Source organism: Carassius auratus, chromosome 21 (genome assembly GCF_003368295.1).
Source record: "Carassius auratus strain Wakin chromosome 21, ASM336829v1, whole genome shotgun sequence".
In the NCBI taxonomy this organism is placed as follows: domain Eukaryota; kingdom Metazoa; phylum Chordata; class Actinopteri; order Cypriniformes; family Cyprinidae; genus Carassius; species Carassius auratus.
In genome coordinates, this window is record NC_039263.1 from 10,163,138 (window position 1) to 10,185,785 (window position 22,648).

At 36.7% G+C, this 22,648-nt stretch overlaps 1 protein-coding gene across 6 annotated transcripts in view; it reads right to left on the reverse strand.

Annotated features, from left to right (window-relative positions):
- Positions 1–22,648, reverse strand: part of LOC113038422 (teneurin-2) — a 226,485-nt gene that overhangs the window by 16,954 nt on the left and 186,883 nt on the right. For all 6 annotated transcript variants that reach the window (XM_026195811.1, XM_026195810.1, XM_026195814.1 and 3 more), the window contains 8 exons: positions 20,254–20,376; positions 15,972–16,177; positions 15,069–15,264; positions 12,848–12,949; positions 9,867–10,061; positions 9,311–9,511; positions 8,088–8,273; positions 7,215–7,361 (listed from right to left, as the gene is read on the reverse strand). In XM_026195811.1, coding sequence (XP_026051596.1) covers positions 7,215–7,361; positions 8,088–8,273; positions 9,311–9,511; positions 9,867–10,061; positions 12,848–12,949; positions 15,069–15,264; positions 15,972–16,177; positions 20,254–20,376 — 1,356 coding nt within the window. The remainder of the gene's footprint in view (positions 1–7,214; positions 7,362–8,087; positions 8,274–9,310; positions 9,512–9,866; positions 10,062–12,847; positions 12,950–15,068; positions 15,265–15,971; positions 16,178–20,253; positions 20,377–22,648) is intronic.

A 22,648-nucleotide genomic window follows, 5' to 3' on the forward strand; every position in this document is an offset into this window, starting at 1 on the left:
CCTGTTTCCCTTACACAATATACAAATTATTGTATTTGACATTTACGTCACTTCTGAAATAATGGCTACGCCCCTGGTGTGACAAAATGGTAGCTTATACATAATATTCTTAAAGCTCTTTTTTAAAATCTTGGCTTACCTATATTTTTACGTAACCATAAAGGCTGGTGTAATTTGCCCCCTGACTAAGCATTTAAAGAATTTAAGGGAAATATTTAAATAATCCTGTGAATGCACTTAAAGAATGTTGAATCAAATCGTTATAATCGAATCAAATTGAATTTAGTTGTGAATTGAATCGAATCGTTCTAAATTTGCAAAAATCATTCTTGAATCGAATCGAAAACCTATGAATCGTGAATCGAATCGAATCGCTGCCTACCCAAAGATTCACAGCCCTGCCAGGGCATTAGCTAATATACTATTGAACATACTAATTTATTTTACATAAAATATATTAAGATTCATATAAACATTTAAAATAAATTTTTAAAATAAATTATTAGCAATGGAATAAAGCCTTCATATATTTAAATTTTAGCAGCAACTTTGATGTGAAGTTTTCTAACATACAGTAGTTAGAGTAATTTGTTTTTGTTTTTAATCTTTACAATTTTTTTAATCCTCAAAATTATTTTTGTTTTTAATCCTGAAAAAAGGAACATCTGTTCAACATTGATAAGAAATCTTTCTTGAGCAGCAAATCAGCATAATAGAATGATTTCTGAAGGATCATGTGGCACTGAAGATGAGAGTAATCATGCTGAAAATTCAGCTTTGCCATCACAGTTCTATATTTCATTTAAAATAAATTACATTTTAGAATATATTCAAATAGAAGTTATTTTAAATTGACACTTTTTTTCAATAAATAAATAAAATTTAATTACTAACCCTAAATCTTTGAAAAGTAGTGTCTAATTCACATATTGGGTATTTTGACACATAATCTGATTTGTATTAATTAACCTTAATGTTCATGTCTTCATGAAAATAATTTTACATATTTTTTTTTCATGTGTTCAGCTTTATTTTAGCAAAGTATTGGATTGAGTTTGTACTCAATGTTATCGATACAATAGAAATATTTTTTTTCTAGTATCTACTTGGTTCTTGAAGTACCAGCACACACAGTTTCATGGCTTCAGAATGGCATATGGTTTAAAGGACTTCTAAAGTCTCTCTGTTCATCTGCCATCAGAATGTGTACTTTTGATGAACCCTTCTCAGTTCAAACCTATGCGCTGCTTTGATGTCAAGAGAGAGAGAGAGACAAATAATATGATTAAAAATAACCATAATAAGCTCAAATGTAGAACTTCTCATCATTATGGAAATGAAAATGAACAAATCTATTTATTTATCCCCATTTGGGGTAATGAGCTCAACTGATAGAAGTGATCACTGAACTGAATGATGCTCTAGTTTCTCTCTCTCTCTCTCTCTCTCTCTCTCCTGATTTCACTTTTAGAGATCTTCAAAGTCACAGAGGGCATCGCTCACACCCCTGAGAGTTTCCCTTACCGTTTCATCTTCCTCTCTCTTCCCGTCTCTTATTTGCTGCATATCGCAGTTCATTGTACATACACACCCTTTCAACCCCTCTCCCTAAATGGGTCTTTCTTGATCCGGAACAAACTTACAACAAGCGCCTGTTGCCAGAGACTTTTGCTCCATGTTGTTTTGCCTGCTGCTCTCTGATCTCTGAGGTTTCTGTGAAGTAACCCCCAAACGAAGAGTAAACAAAAGAGAGAGAAGAAAGAAGCAGGAAGCTGTGTACGTCTGGAGAACGCTTGTTTGTGTCTGGGTCAGATTGAGCAGTAAGTTCAAATGCCTGATTTAACAAGTCTTTTGCGATCATACCATGTCAATTCCAAGAGTCTCACGCTCAGAGTTGGCAGCCCTGAATCTAAACATCACAGATTGACCTCACTGCTAAATTTAAATGACACAAAATTTAAATTTCTTTTGTTTGCATGGTTTTGGGATCCAAAGTATTTTCACAATGCTTTATGAAAAGCCTGGCCATTTATATAAGAGAGTGAGAACACACAAAAGAGAAGATGCAGTGGGGAAAATGAAAACACTTTAAAACGGGTAACAACAAATAGTTCTTTCTAAAAGCCTCTCTGTGCTCTTAACTGGTCTAGTGGAGACACTCAGTACTTAGGGGTGACTCTGAACATCCACCTGTTATATAATCATTCTGTCCTGGGGTAGTTTCAAATCCCTCACTCTGCCAGCCAACAGACACATCACCTTTTATACGGATGACTGGAGCTGCTCTATTCATATGTTCAGAGCATCTTCATATCGCACATAGCTACTAATAAATTGCCACAAAGCAGCAGTATATAGACAAATCTCAATCTACTGTATTAAAGGGGCAGTGGTAGGCAAGTTACTCTGAAAATGTAATCAAATTACTGATTACTAATTTCTCCTTTTAAAAGTAAACACATTACTGTTCTGATTACTTTATTTCAAAAGTTATTAGTTACATTACTAGTTACGTTACTTTTTTTCTCCATGAAATTTATGAAATCCCAGCATACATGCTCCCGACAAATATTTGTTATTAAAGCATCAACATTCACAGAAGATTGTTATTTTTAACCCTTTAGGTGCCAGGGATTTTTGGAAAAAGAAAAATGCTGAATTTTTACATCAAGATTTTCAAAAGCTTTAGGCTTTTTAAAGGGCTTAAAGATAGAGATCTAATGTAAATTAGAAAAATGTTGGTCATGACCGCAAGTTTATGTGGGGTGTAAATACTCATCTAATTTGATTATTAAGATGTCAGTGGACGGTCATCTTGAATTTAATAATATTCAGGAAATAGTAGATAGTGAATTGATGTTTTTGCTTATTTGCATGTTTTTTTGTGTGTCTTTTTATCCTCATTCCAAATGATCAAAATATACGAAACCAACAATAAAACGGGAGAAAATACTAAAATATTACTATATTACTATACTATATAGTAGTAAAACCTCTAACAACAGCCCTCCTATGGACACTACGACCACGTTCACCCCTGACACCCCCGTCCCCATTTGGCAAAGGGTCGAAATTATCTCTTGTTTGTGCTTTGTGAACGCTCCTTGCACAGCGGCACCAATGCACTGCAAAGATGTACCAGCAAAAGCACGATTAGCCAAATTTTCCCCTTCAGAGTCAGAATCGGCGAATAACATATGAAACACAACTTATTTATAGCCATTTGGCGATTTTCTCTCACAAATTTCAATTTTTTTCCTACACGCTATGAACTGAACTGCTTCCATATCAATGATACGGGAGCGCTTTTGCTCCTCGAACACTTTGAATAGGAACCTGACGTAATTTTGGTCTAGAATTGAAATACTACATGTCTGCCATCTAGTGGTAGGGAATGCAAATGAGATATTACACCATATTAGGAGCTACAGTCTATTTGATTAAATATGACATCTTATCGAAATTTTGCGACTTTGGCACTTAGAGGGTTAACAAAAGCAAGCGGCTGTTGCATGCATGGTTTGGAATGGCAGAATGCCAGCAAAGAGCGCTGCATTTATAATCTCTAAAAGACAACTCAGCTCATTACGATCTCACAAATCTCTGTTATAACACAATAAATATATGCATAATGAATCTTTCATAATGTCTACGTTTCATGTGTTATAATGAGAGGATTCATAAGCACGCAAATTTCACAATTGCACTGCATTGCACTGCTCAATGCTGCAAACATGTGTTACAGCCTAAATAGAAACCATTTTGCCATTTTGACAGCAATGTAACATGGCAGAGACAGAGACCTCAACTTACAACTATACTCTAATTACTATTCTGAAAATTATAACGGGTTAAATTACTCTGTTACTAAAAAAGTAATCAAATTACAGTAATGTGTTACTAGGTAATGCATTATTGCCCAACACTGTAAAGGGGTCATGAACTGAGAAACCAAAATTTCATCGTACTATAAAAACACCTTGTAATTTTCAGAACTCTGAACTTTCTCTTTAGTCTACACCAGTGTTGGGTAAGTTACTCAAAAAAAGTAATCCACTACAAATTACTAATTACTGCTCTAAAATTGTAATTTGATTACATTACTGATTACTGCATGTAAAAAGTAATCAGATTACTAATTACTTTACTTTCAAGTTACTTTGAAAACCTATTAAACATACAAGGAAAAAAACTACAAACAAAGTGAAGTTCTTTCCGTAATTTAATATTGACTGAAAAATATTAGAGAAATATGAAAACAGCAACTTGAATTAAAAATGCAATGCATTTCTATAACTTAACATTCTTAACATAAACTTGCCTAACAATGAAAACTGTAGTCTTTTTAAATGTATCTACAGTATGTCTTAACTACATGGGTGTCATTCCAAGGAAGCTTCTATTATTACAAGTCCAGATGTCTGCGGTTGTGGAGACATATTCCAATCCAAACGATCGATTTTTTTTAAGTACATACTCCATATCCGCATAGGGCTGTCACTTTTCGTTCGAAAATCGATTGCACAATCGATCGGACCAACCAAAAAAAGTTTCGAAAATGAAAATAGGGAATCGATTTTGAAATAATTATCGATTTATTTAAAAATAATTAAACAATTAAAAAAATATAGATGTAAAAAACTTGTGTTATGGCTTACTCTATATCAAGTTACGCTGGCTCGGGCTTGCGCTTGCAGTTTGTGAGGTAAATGAACGTTCATGTGATGTGTTTCGATTAACGCGAGAAAGATGTGGAATGGATGCTGAGTAGATGCAACGGAGGCTTGCCTCTGGCGAAAATACGTTTTGGTTGCACCAGCAACTAAAGCAAAGTTATGGGGTGTGGAAAAGTTTTGACCATGTTAATAATGAGATTAATGAGTGAATAATGACGCACCATCAGTGAGCGCATGGAACACATTGAAGACATCTACAGTGGATTCAATCATTTTCCTTCACAAAAACATGTAGACCTAGCCTAATCTCTGTGTGTAAAGGTTTTTCAAATGATAACTATATATTCATTAAGGCTTAAATGCATAATGTGGACTGAGTATTTACGCTAATGTTGGCATTATTCTATTATTAAATGTCAGCTGATATGTGGAGAAGCAAACCCGGCGGAGCCTTTATCTTAATTTCGTTATTGCCAAATACCCATCTTAATTAAAAATTAATCTTAATTTAATCTGTTAAAAAAGACTCGTTTTTATTTATAGGCTAAATGAGTCTATGTCTATTTAGAGTGCTGAGATGTTACGATGTTACAGAGGACTTATTTTATGTCTTTATTCCAACTTCCAAGTGGCCTAGTCTACGTTAGTTATGAATAAATTATGTTAAAACCTGTATAAATGACTCATTGTTGACAAAAGGCAAAAGAGCTGTGTGTGTATGCGCATATCTGAATGTCGGGCTGCGCTGCACACGGGTTCGGGCTTTTAAAAAGCTGTCAATCAAAATGTAATACTTCTCGGGCTCGGGCCGAAACCTGTCGAGCTTGGGTCCTGTCGGGCCTAACTTTTAAGGCCAGATTAAAGCTTTAATGCCAATAAATAAGAAATATTGCTGACTTGTGCGTTTCCAAGCGCTCTATGTGGCGTTAAAAAAAAAGGAAACGTCTTTTTTTTTTAGACATGGAAAATCGATTTTACAATCAATTCAATGAACATGTCTTAAAAATCGAAAATGCTTTTTACACAAAAGTGACAGCCCTCCATCCGCATAGCATTTATCTAGACACCTTGCAAATATCTTTCGGTCCTGCAAGGGTACAGAGCTGTCCGTCACTATCATCGTAATCAAGTCTCTAAATGACTGCGATTCCACAGTCGACAAGCGCAGCATTTCCTCCACCACACACGCTGCTACAGCTCTCTTCACCTGTCCAGAAGTTACCTTCCCTCCCGATCTTGAACAAAAATCTCCGTCCATTTTAACAGCACGAGTTCTTCGGTAATTAATTAAAGCGCATGCTCAATAACTGAGGCAGCCGCCCCAAAACATGATTAGAAATGCATTTTAATTTATTTACTTTAATATTTTTTCTTACCAATACATTTGTAACGCAAGTAACGTAATTTTATTGACATCAGTAACTGTAATAAAATTACATTTATTTTAAATGTAATGAGTTACATTACTGCGTTATCACGAAAAGTTACTTTGTAACGCGTTATACCCAACTCTGGTCTACACAGAAACCAAACAATAATGATCGCTTCGAAGACAAAAAGAGGCTGTGCACTGCCAAGTTGTGGAAACTTGGTCTTTTGCTTGGTCTTTGCATTGCCTTCTTTCTAATCACAACGTTAGGAAAAGAGTGAACGCACTTTATTTTCAATGAAGTTCCAGACCTCATCAATAAGGACTCGGTCCTTTGTTCACTTATTTTACCACGGATTCATTTTCAAACAAGGAACAATTCGATGCAGAATTTTCAGAAAGATTGAAACCAAAATACAATGCTGTGCCAACTATATTGGATCCGACAGTAATGAAGCAACACACATTACTATTGCTTTGTCTGTTATATAGATAATTTGATGTTGAGTATTTATGCGTTTTTAAATCACCAGGGTGTCAAACGTACACAACTGTTAGCCAATCATAGCAGTGATGAATGGGGCCAAAACGGGGACAGAAAATTGCATATTACGTAAATATTTATTATTTATTTTTATTTTTTTTAAAGGCAGTTCTTTGTCCATTTAAAGTTAGACAATTATATATAGTTTTTACTGAAGAACCTATTAGTTCTTTAACTTTTGGAATTCCAAAAGTAACTGAGGATAATTTGGTGTACCAATAGTCACTTTTTCAGCAAAAAAGAAAAAGAAAAAAGAAAGAAAGAAATTAGACGGTTAGGTTTTTGCATTCGATTGTCTGTTCTGAAAAATGCATGAAACAAAATGGTAGATGGGCTGAATCAACATGTGATGGCAAAAAGATTAGAACACCTCTCTATAAAAAAACTGGTCACCTTAATGCCTTATAAAAGTTTGTCTCAGTCTGAAGCAATGCATTACCAGCTGTTTATCGCACCAGCTATTTGTTTTTGTGTGTGAACAGGCCTTTACAATGGTGAGATAACAATTGTCCTAACCAAAATTCTCATCTGATCAGTTTAGCTGTTTTTCAAGACTTGACAGATGTGATGCATATGAGGCCAAATGGGATAGAAACTATTTCTGCATTCAGCATGCATTCCTAACCTCTTTCATTGTCCTTGTTGTCATTGCAGGACGTCTCCATGGCAACACTGCAGCCTGGCCCTCTCCAGCCAGTGTGGCACTCACAGTGCCAGCTGTTCTGACCCATGATGCATTGCCCATTCCCATTGCACAGCCCCGGACAGCCATCTGCAAGAGAGGAGAGACTGATCAACTATGTGATTACTTTGGATTTGGGCTGATTTAGTTAGGTGCCCATAGGAAATGTTATTCGCCACTTAAAACTCATTACCACAATGACAGCATGCATGCCGAAGACCACTAAGAAAACCTGTCAGACAAACTATTTTGTTGGACATCAATTATCAATCAACCCAAGCGAAACCATTATGGATGACTTTTGGTTGACTGCTACATTTTGGCTTGTCAATTCACTGTTAAGAAGTGCTGTGTGCATGGAATCCATCAACTATAATTGTCTGAAAACAATGATGTGAAAACAGTGGTGGAGAGGGAGAGCTGGACTCATTAGCATTAAAACAAGCATCCTAACACATGAAACCAAAGCGGCATCCATTAGTATTCTTCTTCCAGCTGGACTCCCGAGCTCAAAAAGTCATTTAATATTCTTATAGATGCGGATCACACAGTGAAGACTGTGTCTTTTGCTTTGAATGTGATTCTAAAATAATGGCAACACACACAGACGTACACATCTGCACAAATATGTTTTTGTACTCTGTGAGCTGATGCAAACACGGGTAAATCAATCTAGACCAAATAGCGAAACAGCAGCTGAAAAGTCTTTGAAAGACACCAGCGTAAAAGCAGTCACAGAACCGAGGGAAATGCCTTTGACTAGCTCAAAGCTTCAAAGCAGGATAAGACCATGTGTGTTTGCGTGTGTGTGTTTACCGATGGTGCAGTGTTCTCCGTTCCAGCCCTGTTCACACTGGCACTTGCCATCCCTGCAGGTCCCATGTTTCACACACTGTGGGTTACACAGTCTCTGGTCACAGCTTGTGCCTGTCCAGCCCTCCTCGCAGTGGCAAACGCCCCCGACGCACACGCCATGGCTCCCACAATCTGCTGAACACACCTCTGGAGAGAGAGAGAGAGATTTTTTTTTACTCTTATTTTTCCATCTCTTATATATATATATATATATATATATATATATATATATATATATATATATATATATATATATATATATATATATATATATATATATATCTTTATTTTGTTGTTCTTAATTACTTCACTTATTTTGTTTCTGTTTATTGTTATTCTTTTTACTTCGTATTAAGTTATTTGCTTAATTGCAATTTGTTTTAATGATCTGCAGCACAGCTGCAAATGCTTTGGCAATGTAAATAATTACATTACTAAAAACAGCACTGTTATGCCAGAGTCAGATCTTTTTTAAAATAAATTAAACTTTTATTTAGAAATTATGTAAATTAATCAAAAGTGAAAGTAAATTAACATTCGAAATAATAATAATAATAATAATAATAATGCAGTTCTTTTGAATGATGCATTCCTTAAAGAAACCTGAAAAAAAAAAAAAAGTATACGATTTCCACAAAAAAAATGCATCAAATGTTCCAAATCAGCTTATTAGTGTATTTTTTTCAGGATAATGTGACACAATAATTAATAAAATAAAATAATAGCTGATGAAAATTCAGCTTTTCCATCACTCGAATAGGCATATGTTAAATATATATATTAAAATATCAAATTTCATTCAGTCAAGTCACTATCTGTGTTGGTACAAACAAGTCTCCTTTATATAAATTATACATTTTATTTGTAATAATTATTTTAAGATTATTATTTTAATATTTTATTTATGCAGATTATTTTGGATTGCACTATATCCACCAAAGTTGGAACTGCGCCCACACATTTTTTTGGGGTGTGCTTGTGCTGTTACCTGATTTGCATATGAATCGGGTGCTAAAACAGCACACGCAGTGAGTGCAAATAAACAACGCTATCAGCGGGCGCAATTCATGCTTAGTGAATCCCTCCGAGAGTGTAGATGGATGAAAATGAAAGATTACAATGTATTGCGGCACAGCTTGAGAAGACAGCAAAAGAGAAGGTGAAAATGGCTGATGGGAACACACCCGTGGAGCAGTCGGGGCCCATCCAGTTTGGGTCACAGCTGCAGAGGCCCGTGTCAGGGCTGTAGGCTCCGTGACCGTTGCACTGATCTGGGCACTGGGCTCTGGATACATCACATAGAGGCCCGGACCAACCTGGCTTACAGTGGCACTGACCGGACACGCAGCTGCCATGTCCCGAACACGTGGGGTCAAGACAATCCACTGGAGAGAGAGAAAGAGAGACTGTTACTTTTACATTCTACTTGCTTTTTTTCTTCTCTTTCCTCCTCATCTTTCACCTCTCTCTTCTAAACTCACCTCTGGGATCTCTCCACTTTCAAAAACCAGCTGCAGCTCATATGAACATGCGCTCAGAGACTCCATTTATGGCCAATTTCTTAAAAGCTAGATCAATAGACTGAATTTCACCGCTTTAATAAAATTTATTATGCTTGTACCAGCATGCTTTTATAGCAGACATTTGAAAACCGAGACTCTCAGAGGAAGAGGTTTTTCTAAGTTTTGAGAAGAGTTTTGAAAATGAGATGGTCAGAAAAGCAGTCGATGTGCTCATTACCTTCCTCGCAGGACTCTCCACGGTAACCCGCTTCACAGGTGCAGCTGCCCTGGGTGCAGGTCCCGTGACCGCCACAGCTGGGATCGACACACTGGCCCTGTGGCACGTCACACTCCAGGCCCTTCCAGCCGCTGTAGCACATGCACACACCCTTGGTGTACTGTCCGTTCCCGCTGCACAGCACGGGACACGCCGCTGTAACGGAGACGGAACGAAAGGATGCAGGAGGGAAAACAAATGAGGGAGTGAGGGAAGGACAGAAGACGAGGTTGTTTGAGAGGAATTAGTGAAAACCAGCTTCATTAAGAGAAGTTCAGGTATGAAATGTAAGATAAGATAAGAGAAAAATGAAGCATAGAGTTAATCCAAACAAATACACTGAACTCTATGAAATCACATCAAACCGTGTGTCAAGAAAACTTTCTTTTTAGCTGTTTTCAGACAGTGTAGATACATCACTATTATCTTATGTCCTTGTGATCTCACAATAAGCAAATGTGCCCTCCTGAACCGTTCTGTCAAATACAGTACCCTACATAGCTTTGACATGTCTGACATGTTTTAGTAATTAGTTCATTTGGATAAACCATTTAAAAAGAAATAATTGATCAATTCTCTGTCTCTGTGTATAATTAACTCTCTGGTGGAATGTTACATCTATATCCAAATAGAAATTCATAAGCAATACATTACAGTTCAAATGTTTGGGGTCAGTGAAAGTTTTAAATGTTTAAAAAAAATCGCTAATGCTCACCAAGGCTGCATTTATTTACTCAAAATTACAGTAAAAACAGTAATAATTGCAATTTAAAAAAACTTTTCTATTTTAATTAATGTTACTTAATGTAATTTATTACTAATTAAAGGTGCAGTAGGGAACTTTTGACGCTCTAGCGGTTAATAAACAGAACTGCTTGCGTCTTGCGGAAGAACATTGTAGCCGGAGCTACTTCTCTCTGTTTATGTCTAGGAAGAATCACAAAGGTACTGGGTTACTCCGCCGCGCTACCCCCGAAGCAATCTAAAATAGTCTGAATATAAACACTTATTATAGGTGCACCCTAGTGATTCAGGACAAGCTAAAAACACGGTTTGGAAAATGGATTCATGGTGTACTCGCTTATTATGTTCATTTTTCTACATTTTGAACACAAACAAAGTACAGACCGCAGCTCTGATTGGTTGTTTTCTTCCCGGGAGCGGATGACTTTCTGCAAATGGCAATAGGACCACTGGGAGGAGCCAGAGGAGCTTGATTTTTTTCACAGATTATCTGTCTCATATTCTACTGTCAGGACATAATGACAGGTTTAATAAATATGTAAAAAATATTTTTTTACAAAAGTTCCCTACAGCACCTTTAATTTATAATATTAGTAAAGTCTTACTTACTCCAAAGCTTTGAATGGTAGTCTACACAGATATCTGATTATTTATAAATCTGTTTGTTTGAGTGAACCAGATTAAAGAAACTATTCACCAATTCCAGTCTTTTTGTCATTTACTTATAAACCTTCATATACAGTTGTTAGTGAATTAGAAATGTTATAATTTGATATCACATACTGCACTCTACTTTATATAATAGGATACATACTGTATCATGTATTGCCCCTTAAAAAGTTGCAGTAGTTACATAGCTGACTACTTTTTCAAAAGAGTCTCATGATTTTAACTATTTCAAATTGTGAGTAGTTTTCATCTTGACAAGTTAAACTTTGTTCTCCAGCAATAGCCGGCATAGAGTTTTCTGTTACAGTTTCAGATGAAAAATTGCCTGAAATGAATGAATGTAGGAAAGGAAGAAAAGAATCATCCCTCGCATTTTTCCCACAGAGTGTTCGCTATTCAGCCTCAAAGGCAGCATAAACACTGCCGAAGCGCTCTGAATATGATGATAAAGCAGACTATGCCTTGTGTAATTAAGGTAAGAGATTCAGAGGCAATATCAATGGCACTCTCTGCTACTCAGAGGAGACGCCATTCGACAGTAATAAACTAGCTGTCTATAGCCTCAGGTGAGCTCAAACACACACACATATTTCTCTTTACGAAGCCTCCACTGAGAGTATTTCATCACTCAGAAAGATTGGTCTGGCACAGTAAAGCCAACAAACCCACCATACATTTTGGCCATAACTGAGACGCGATTAATCAGTGATGTTGTAATTCATCCGTCTAGATCTCAGAGTGATGTGACAGTGTCATGGAGCCGCTACGACGAATGGCCAGAGCTCATGTTCACTGATGATCTGATGACAAATGCTGAGCTCGAGGGAACATTCGAACATATGCTTCACACATCCATAACTGCATCACAGTTAAACATGCAGCAAGTCCATTTAAAACTTACAGCAACTTCAAAAAAAAAAAAAAAAACTCACAAATAAATCTATTCATTTTGAAGTCACTGTAAATAACATTTAATATAAACCTAAAGATTGTCTAAAAACACAGCATGGGATGACATAATAATGATTAAGTGTTATATTAATAACTGATATTTATAAGTTTACAGATCACATGTACAAAGACAGGATGATAGGTCAGGTTTATTTTTATATTATTAATATGTATACCTTTATGTAATATTATTTTGCATTAAGATATATTATAAGATATAAAAATATTTAACTTTTTATTGCACATTATTTTTCTTAACAGATTAATTATAAAAAACTGGGTGGATGTGCTTAATTGTCTAACAATAATGTCACAATGCAATAAAAAAACATACTAATGGTTCTAAAAAAATTTATCTCTATGCTGAATAATTCATGTTTTTGTCAGAAGAATCACAAATGACAGCTAAATCTCTTTGCAATTATAGATGTGAGAGTAAGGTGTTCTGATTTAGTGAACAAAATGTTATTACACAATACAGCTTTTCTGTGTGACTACGAAAATGTTTTGACAAATGCTGCAAAGTGAAGCATTATTTTTTAGCATAAACATTTCGGCAGTGTGACAGTAAACGGTACCTTTGGAGCAGTCCGTGCCGTGGAACCCTGGGAAGCAATGACACGCTCCTGACATGCACTCTCCGTTGCCATGGCAATTCTGAGGGCACTCTTCCACCGAATCTGAGACGAAACATAAGAGACGTGCGCATTTTACAACCCTCAGTTATTAATGCGGGACAGTGGAATGTAACGTTCACAAATTCAGAAGACTTTAAATGCTGCTGCCTGACAAAAAACAAGTCAAAGCGCTATGAATCTCATACACAGCATGGCACACTGTGAACTTTCAGCCATCGTTATTGATTCAGTGACAATGTGTGAATTACTGTGACACATTTCAGCAAAGCCTCATGGGAAATAATCTTATGACTGCAGTAAATGCTAAAATACACAATGTTTTTCATATCAACAGTAGTCATCACCTGAACAAGATGCGCAGACATCCATACAGTATGTGATCAGATTTAACAGGCCTCAAGAGTACAGTGTGTGTGTGTGTGTGTGTGTGTGTGTGTTTCTGAATAACTGAATAGTTAATCACACATACTGTTATGAATATAGTGGACCCAGAAAATAACTTGACACTTAAGCCACACTTCAAAATGTATGAATGTCACTGCATCAGATAAATATCAAAACGCCATCTGCAAACAAGCTTTTCTCCAAGCTAATTTCACTTTTCTGAGTCATTTTTGCAGTGAATTGTAAACAACTGATCTCAAGGTGATTTTGAGTGTAGTAAGTAAGTTCAAACAGGTGTTCTATGAGAGCAACTGCAGGTGCATTTCTTAAAATGTTTAATGCCTGACAACCAGAAAGTGTGTAAATACTGTATGTTTTAGTCTTTTCTTTTCTTTTTTAAACCAAACACACTTCTTTTTGAAATGTGTTGAAAAGTGTGCTTGTGCTGTCTTTCTTTAAGATAAATGCCACTTGATTTGATACTCTGTTATCTAATGCAATGGCATCCATTCATTTTAAGTGGCTTAAGAGCCCGAACACTTTTAGCACTTGATCTCTATGGATTTATTCAGACAGCAGACAGGCAGCAAAAAAATATTGTTTTTTTTGTGACATTTTCTACTTGAGAGAGAAAAAATATATTTTTTTATATTAAAGGTCCTTATGTACTTAACATGAATTAATCTAAATTAACATTTTGATACCATGCACTCATTGTGTACATAAATGCTATTAAATTGCACTTATATTTGAAAATACTGTCCTATAATTACATCTGTAATTAATTTCAGTTACACCAATAATTACACCCCCAACTTTACCCATATCCCACCTCAATAACAGCAAAAGTGTTCTGCAAGTCAACATGAATACAATTACATTGTACCTAACATTTTATTATTTTAAGTACATAGTATTTATAGAAACCTAATATAAAGTAATATAAAGGGACTCTTTTATTATATTTTCATAATTTCTTATCATTTTTAAAATCATGTTAAAATCAATGTTGTTTTTATTAGTGTTGTCCAGCTTAATTTTTTTTAAAGAAACTTTTAAGAAACTTTTCAAGTGTAAAAGTCATGTTTGATACATTTATAAAAAATTAAAAAAGATTTTAAAAAGTCTATGAAATATAAAAAATATTTAAAAATCTCATCAAACCACATTTGTATTTCATTTTTAAAACAGATTTTTAAAATGTGTTTTATTATTATTTTATTGGGAAGAAAAATGAGTTTTTTACTCATTCTTGTCCATTTATTGAAGCGTACGCCAGTTGTTCTGAATATTGAATGAGTGAACATGTGAGCATGAATATTTAAACACACAATATATAAAGTACATGAATATGTAAAACACAGCAAGACCTCCTATACGCTTCATGAGTTCTGCACCACTGCCTGATGTCATGACAGACATGAGGCCAAATTCCCGCTTTGCTGTGACAGCTCCTCTCAACTATTATAGAAAAACGTCTCGAAGTTGGCATTGTGCTTATGCACAAGTCATCACCATAACAACGGTTGTAGAGAAACTGCCTGAAATACTTTTAGAAATACAGCTATTCCTTCTGTAACCGAAAGAGAACTGTTCAACTGCTCACATTCAAACTGAAATCTAAAATGAGGTTAAGGGTAGATCAGGTGTACTGTGCAAGCGGCTTGCAGTGAAACACATCTTCTAAATAGCAGGTCTCCAAACAACCAAGTTTCTATATATCATCTTCCTTTGAAATGTTGACTGTAGCGTGTAAATAAAAGCTGGAGGTGTCTACCTAGAGCCACAGTGCTGAATGAGACGGGCTCTTTCTCTTTGCCATCGTTGTAGAAGGCCAGGTGCCAGGTGCCGGGGTCCAGATACTGCACAAAGATCGCCTCGTTCTGAACAACGGTCTGAATACTGCGGCGCTCGCGAGGAGACTCGATAACGCTCCACTTCTCTTTCCCATCCAGCCTTTCCATGAAGTCATACTAAAGAGACACAGAGAGAGAGAAGTGAGGACAATCAGTGAGGCTGCGGGACATCACCTTCACTAAAAACTGTAATGACAATCAAAATAGTCAAATTAAATCAAAATGTAGAAGAGATAACAACTCTGGAATGTGACAAGACAAGTGTAAGAACTCTGCAGACAAATATGCGGCGATAATTTGGAAATCATTTACAATTCATGGAAAAAAAAAAGTTGCAAACAAAAAAGCCTGTCTGCACAGATGGTCTCTTCATGGTAATTAACAAAAACCTGCCTTTTTAAGGGGGAACATCATAGGGAACCAGATTTCCTTGCTCCATAAAGGCTACTGTAGCTCACACATAGTCCCAACAAATGGAAACCAACCCCAATTCCCAATATATGTTGACCATGTTAGCATTTGTCTGGACATAACAGTGTTAATCATTAGAGTGAACGTTTTTGTGGAATGGGTTTTCAAAGGATGGACAGAAAGCTCTCACATCTTTTTCAAATGAACACAAGCCTTATAAGTGTGGAACAGCATAAGGGTGAATAAAGGATGACGGATTTTTCAGTTTTTTGTGAGCCTACCCAAACAAAACAAAAACTGAAAGTCATTAAAAAACAGGTTTTGCAGTATTTAAAAATTGGATTCTCAATCATAATTTTAGGTGAACCTGGCTCCTTTAAAAGAAGAAACAAGACACGAGGCGATTTGCCCACCTGAGCATGTGAAGGAGGCAGGCCTTTCCGCATGTAGACCCCAAACAGCGCGTCCTTGCCCAGGGAGATGTTGAACTTGAGAAAGTGTGGCTGGCGCAGGTGAAGCAGAGACCTCCAGAAGACGCCTGGAGGAACATCCTGACTGACACGCTGACCCAGCTCCAGCTCCCCGCTATTTATACTGCTGTTCTTCAACACCCACGGCCCTGAGATGGACGCCAAGAGAAGAAACGAGATTTGTTTGAGGGGGGAAAAACACAAAAACAAAAGTATTTCAAAGACACAGAGAACATGGAGTATCCTCCGCTCCATCTGAAAATATTTGCAGTATGTACAAAGAAAAATCCACATATATTATTTCACTGCGATACAGATCTGTGCTAATGAGCATGCGGTGTGGGCTGCCAAAGTCATCAACCCTAAATCAAACCCCGTCTTCTCCCTTGAGATCATGATACCTCTGCATGACAGCACTGGCCACACACTTCCCAAAACACCTGCTATGTCTGTCCTCTAGAGAGAAAACTGTTGCTGTGTTGACAGCACAGATAGATTGCAGCCACTCCAATCAGAAAATAACCCAGAAAATGGGCCTTGATTGTATCGGAGGCAACATACACACAAATACACACTTTTGAGTCTGAGGGGCCATTGCAACACGAGTGGGCTTGGTGTTAGCTGTCAGTCTAGTATGCTCTCTCAATGTTTGATGTGCCCTGATAAGCAGAGACAATCTGTTTCCCTGCTTGCTAAAACCTCTGTCTGCATTTAAACGAGTTATGGAGAGAGAGGAATTGAATTGAGCAAGCGCGAGCAACCTCTTTCCGTAAATGGACCAAGCCTTCTTTTTTGCAGGAGAACATGCGCACACACACGAAGTGTCAGGTCTGAGTGACAGGTTGGTTAAAGCAGTCTGGTCTGGTAACCAGTGGGAGTCCACACCAACCTCCCTCATTAACACGGAGCATGGATGGACGGCTCTGCACTGAACGAGAGCACCACACTGTGAGAGCAAGAGAGAGAGATGGAAAAAGCGAGATAAAGAGAGAAATTGAGAAGCAGAAAAAAGGGAGAGAGAAAGTACCCTAGAGAGGGCGCATAAGAAGAGTCTTGTACTCTGGAGCAGAAGTTCACACTCCTCAAGTTCTCAACCAGCCAGAACTACTGACATCAGAGCCAGTGAAAAAGGTGCTTTCCTTTCACGAACGAACACTCGCACACAAGTCCTGATATATCTGGACTTTTTTTGTTTAGTATAGGTATGACTAGGTCAGTCACCTCAGATCCTGCGACCTAAAACCTACAATAACTCTTAGAGTAAAATAACATAACTCTATAGAAAATCACTGATGGCACATCCTTTTACTTTATTTTTATTAGAATTTCCCCAAAGGGTGGTCTATCAGATGTAACTAATTTCTGGACACAAATCTGTCCCCAAAATATGGCTGATTAGGTACATACAAGCACTTTTATCCTTAGCGTTTCTATACTTTTTTTCTCTACTGCTCAAAATGGCTATAGTCCTCAGGCATCTGAGTAACAAATATTCTGAATGATTCCATAATAAAAGTGTTCCTTAGATCTTATTCTACTGAAATAAATAAATATGTAAATAAACAAATACATTAATAAAGTCTGAATCTTCTGGGATAAAGTAAAGAGGGAGATATTCCAGAGCGATGTAGAGTGTACAGTATGTTACTGTATAAAAAGCCATATTGAAGAGGAATGGCAAAATTATATGGGTAAGGGTCAAATGTAATCAGTTTGATTCGCATTTAACATCACATCCTGAATTAATAAAATTACTTTTAGTGGATGGCATCCACCAGATTGGATAATAAAGCATAAACTTTTTTCAAAAAAAGTTAAAAGTCCATATGAAACTAATTCTAGTTATGTAATGCCCACTTTTCTTAATCCAATTGATTTCCAGTGGATGAAATGAAGTTTTACACAGTATTTTACCAGCTTAATATCTTCAAAAAAGTCACATTACAGGAGTCAAATGGCTTGCAAATGTTGCTTTATGTAGAAAACAAAGGTGAAGAATCAGTCTCCTCACTTGATGCTACTAACCGCAAAGGCTTAGTAGCATCAAAGATACCTCAAGGTTTCAGCAATGTATTTTTATAGTTCTCCTGCTTACTTTCAGTATCTCTAACTGTCAAGCTACATTATATTATATATATATATATATATATATATATATATATATATATATATATAAATATATACACACACACACACACACACACACACACACACAAACACACATAAAATTGGTCTTCTGGGATGCTATCAGACGTGCTTTTCATGTCAAGGTCAAAAAGGAACATGGTGCTTGTGTTGAGAGGTTCACTGAAGTCCTGACATGGGTCATTTGAAAGGGCCTTGTAGATTCACATAACAACATTCAAAAGGCTCCTCTCCCACTGACAGCACACTATAACACACAAGTCTGTGTGCATGTCTCTCTGTAGAACAGCTAGCCCTTCTTCAGAAACTTTCCATCGAAGTGAAGGGGGAAAACACTTCAGAAAAACAGAGAAAGAGATAGAGTACATGCACTCTAAAGCCGTTGCACATGATGACCTTCCTCCCACATTATGTTCATCCAGTATCAGACAGGAGTCCTTCCATTACCAACCAAGAAACATGTACCTGTTGTGACAATAATATTACACATTGTGGAACATTTTCAAAGTGAAATGTCGAGTGAGTGATGCTAAAAGCATGTTCAGTTTTATCTGAAACAAGTGAATGTGAAGGTGACAAGGTTTTATTACACTGGTTATTGTACATATTGCAGCAATTTGGAAATGTAATGTCCAAACAGTGGCGCAAAATGCCTTTGAAATCACATTTGAAAATACTGAACTACCTACAAACAAAGGCAAACATCAGATGAATGTTTTAGATTGATTCTACACATATTTGATTCTGAATTGTGACTCCAGTTTCACTGGACTCATATGATCACGTATCTGTACCAGGTGAGCTACCAAGCAAGTTTACAACATCAGAAAAGCCATACATGAGGAGCTGGTGATGTAAATGCCAAAATGTATTAGGTAAATGTGTTTTGTGTTCATAACATAGAATGATGCAAGGAATTGGAAACTGTGGTGAATTGTTTGTACATGTATGTTTTGGAGTTTTGGAGGAACGTTTTTTTCCAATGAGCCTATGTTGTCTATTACAGCCCAAAACAAATAGGACTTTGCACACACATTCTCCACCGTTTAACCTAGATTTGCATCTATGTGTTCTCTCTCATAAAGACCCACTCTTTTAGACCCATCTAAAGCGAGAAAAAGCTGTACTCTGTGTGAAGAACGTCAATACCGGCACTCTCTAAAGGTCAGAGGCAGTCGTTATCATCTGAACGTGTTGACACTGATAATGAAAAATTGGAGGTGAACACACAACAAACGACGAGATTATTTTGTGTTGGAGCCACTGAGAGTTAGCCAGTGCTTTGAACCATTAACATAAATCCACTGAGATTCAAAACGTCTCATTTAAATAACCCTTTTTTCCAAAGGTTGTCATTAGAAAAAGGCACACTAGACTGATTTTACACTAATGTACTCTCTAAATACACAGTACAGGACAATCACTGGTTGGACTCAGATGATTCTTACAAAGCCTCAGGCTGACAGAGACTAACATCTGTTATAACAAGCCAACAGTGAATAAATCTAGTCCTAATTTTAAATATATGCATTAACATTACTTTCTCACGCAGAACTGCAGAAGAGGCATTGAAAAGAGTTGAAGACAATACAAAACTGCAATCGTAAAACGTTTAACTTTCATGATGGTGGCATATTTCTGAGTAAAATGAGTTAGACTTAATAAACATAGGCTGTGATGTTATTGATATGATATTACTCAACTAAATCTGTTTTCAAAGAGGGAAAGCATATTTAGCTATAAAATTGCATGGTGGGACTCAATACAAGTGAACAACAATAGTCTATTATGTGATTGATTAAATTCAACAATACTGTTGTTACTTAGTTATTACATTACAAAAATAAAATTGTTCAGCTTGTAAAATATTCGGCAAGAAAAATTAGTAGGATGGGACTTATAAAACTTCCCCCCACTAGAATAACATGCACTCACGAATTGTGCATAATAAAATATGACAAGTGTAAACAAGACAGTTTGGGCTTCATGTCATCAGGGGGTTTGCATTTAATGTCATTGGGTCATTTGGATTTCACATTGATTGTATTTCAGAATTTGGCAAGAGTTTTTTTGCTTTTACCTCTGCCTCCGGAGGGCACTGTTGCCACGTCGCCAATGGCAGGAATACTCATGCTGAGGCCGGTGTTCACTAGATGCCCTTCAGTAGGCTTCAGTCGCCAATTCAAGCCAAGGAGATTAAGAGCTGTGAGGGACAGAAAGCGAGAATTAAAAAATAAAACATGGCACTACATTACACCTCCCAACCACTTTATGTATACATGGATGACACGTCCTGACAGCCGAGAGCCTGCGACACCCATTCAACTATAACTCTCGCTGACAGAGGAGACTTTAGCATACAAATACACTCATTATTGCCAATGACACTCTGACTACAGTCTGTGCTTTGTTTGGGCTCCTTGCCCAGACAGGTTTAGTTGGACCAAGTTTAATCCAAACTGCTACAGGAATACTAAACTTGCCGTAGATATGAATATGTCACCAGAAGCTGGTGGCACATAAGCGAAACTAAATGTCAAATGCAACACAATACGGTGTCATGAAAGTGACACTTATCTTGATATTGCACAGCAAGGCGTGAGAGGACAAGAAAATTGTCTTGGAATAAAATAAACTGAAGACAGTTTAAAGTTGGTGACAGATGCCAAATATTCTCAACACTTCCTTGCTTTTGTGTGTGCGCTAGAGAAATTTTTGGCTAGCCGCCTGCGTCTCTCCGCACCCCATATGTAGTATAATCAGTGCTTCAGTGCTTCCAAGACTTTGCAGAGACTGATTAGCTCCAATGGAGATCACTCGATATGCAATATTCAAATATGTCAAGTCGTGTTTAAGAAATATGATAATGATCAGAGAAAGTTATTTTTGTGATGTGCTGGTGGAAATTAAGAAAGAGATGTCCCAAGGGAAAACAAGCACAGCCATACACTCTCTCACACACACACACATACAAATCTTGCAGGAAAACGCTGACATTCGCAGAATCAACCATAACACCTCACCTCCGCCCCCAGCTCTTCTGTCCCTCCCTCAATCTCATCTACGCAGAATCAATGCCAACTCAGTCTTTCCCTACCTCCTGACTGTACATCTGAGGGTACGTTATCACTCTCGTGTGGAGGGGTCAAAAGAAAAAGCTGACTCCTTCAGGCTGTCAGCTGCTCTGCTGTCATCTAGTCTTTGTCCCACACTCATTTTTTCTCATCTTATCTCTCTATACTCTAATCAGCCTTATCTCTCGCTCGTTCATTGTTCTTTTCACCTTTCTCGTGTCCTCCATTCCTCCTGCTTTCTCTTCATCCATTTCATCGCAGCGCTCGCTGACAAACGTGGCCTGTTATGACCTGAGACATCTTGTCACACTAAGCAGTGCTGTGGAGAAACTCTCTAGCATAATGTTTTATTCCTCTGCATGCTGTTTCGTTGAATTCAAAGCTGAAATTGCAACATAAATTTCACTATATTTTAGTATTATTCTAGATGCTTTACCAGTGACACGTTTTAGACAGTTTAAGCAGCAAGAAATTAAAAGATCGTGTTTCCATCTTAAAGTAAAAATTCAAAGATTATTGGAATTCAATGTTATTCATCGTGTAACTTGACATTCCTATGTTCCTATGTAATTTAAAGTAAATAAAAATATTTAAATAAAATAAAAGGTGACTTTGTCTTTATGTGACTTTATATCTCAAACTATTACACTATATTCTGCAATGTGACTTCATCTCACAACGTAACATTGGGACTTTGTGATACAGATGTAGGCCTATGTTTTCACTTAAAATATAGTTGCATTAATGGCTAAGATTATAGGCTAAAAAATATGTTTCTGAAGTTCTTTTTAAGCAAGATTCCAGTGTCCAGGTCATGTAATTACAGGGCAGCAAGTACAGGTAAGCAACAGCCATTGAATTGAAATGAAATGAAATGCTAATGGATTGCTCTCCTCACATTAAACCATTTTGTATTCAATCATAAAGGAAAAAAAAATCACTCAACCTTTAAATAGCATTTTAGCATCAGGTTTTCTTCTAGTGGAGCAATTATGGTCAACATAATGAGATTAAAGCATGGTTTCAATACAAAGTGGAGGATGAATCGCAAATTATTTTCACCATAGTGAGAAAACAAATATTAAAATCTGGATTTATGTTCGGACGAACCTATTCAAATCTCTGACCCAATTAGTTTCACAGGTTTTAAACAATATATTATAATGAATTCTTGTAAAGTTTGTCGTTACCTCATGGATTTAAATATGTTCAGCCATTTCAACGGCATGTTTACAAGTGTTCATTTGCTGCAAATGTGTTAACAAGGCAACTATTTGTCAACAGAGGATATTCAATTAACAGTAACAACAGTAACCACAGTAATAGTGGAATAAATAAATACAATTAAAATAATTAAAACATTAATTTACATACTGCATGTTCATTCAGAATCCATCTGGA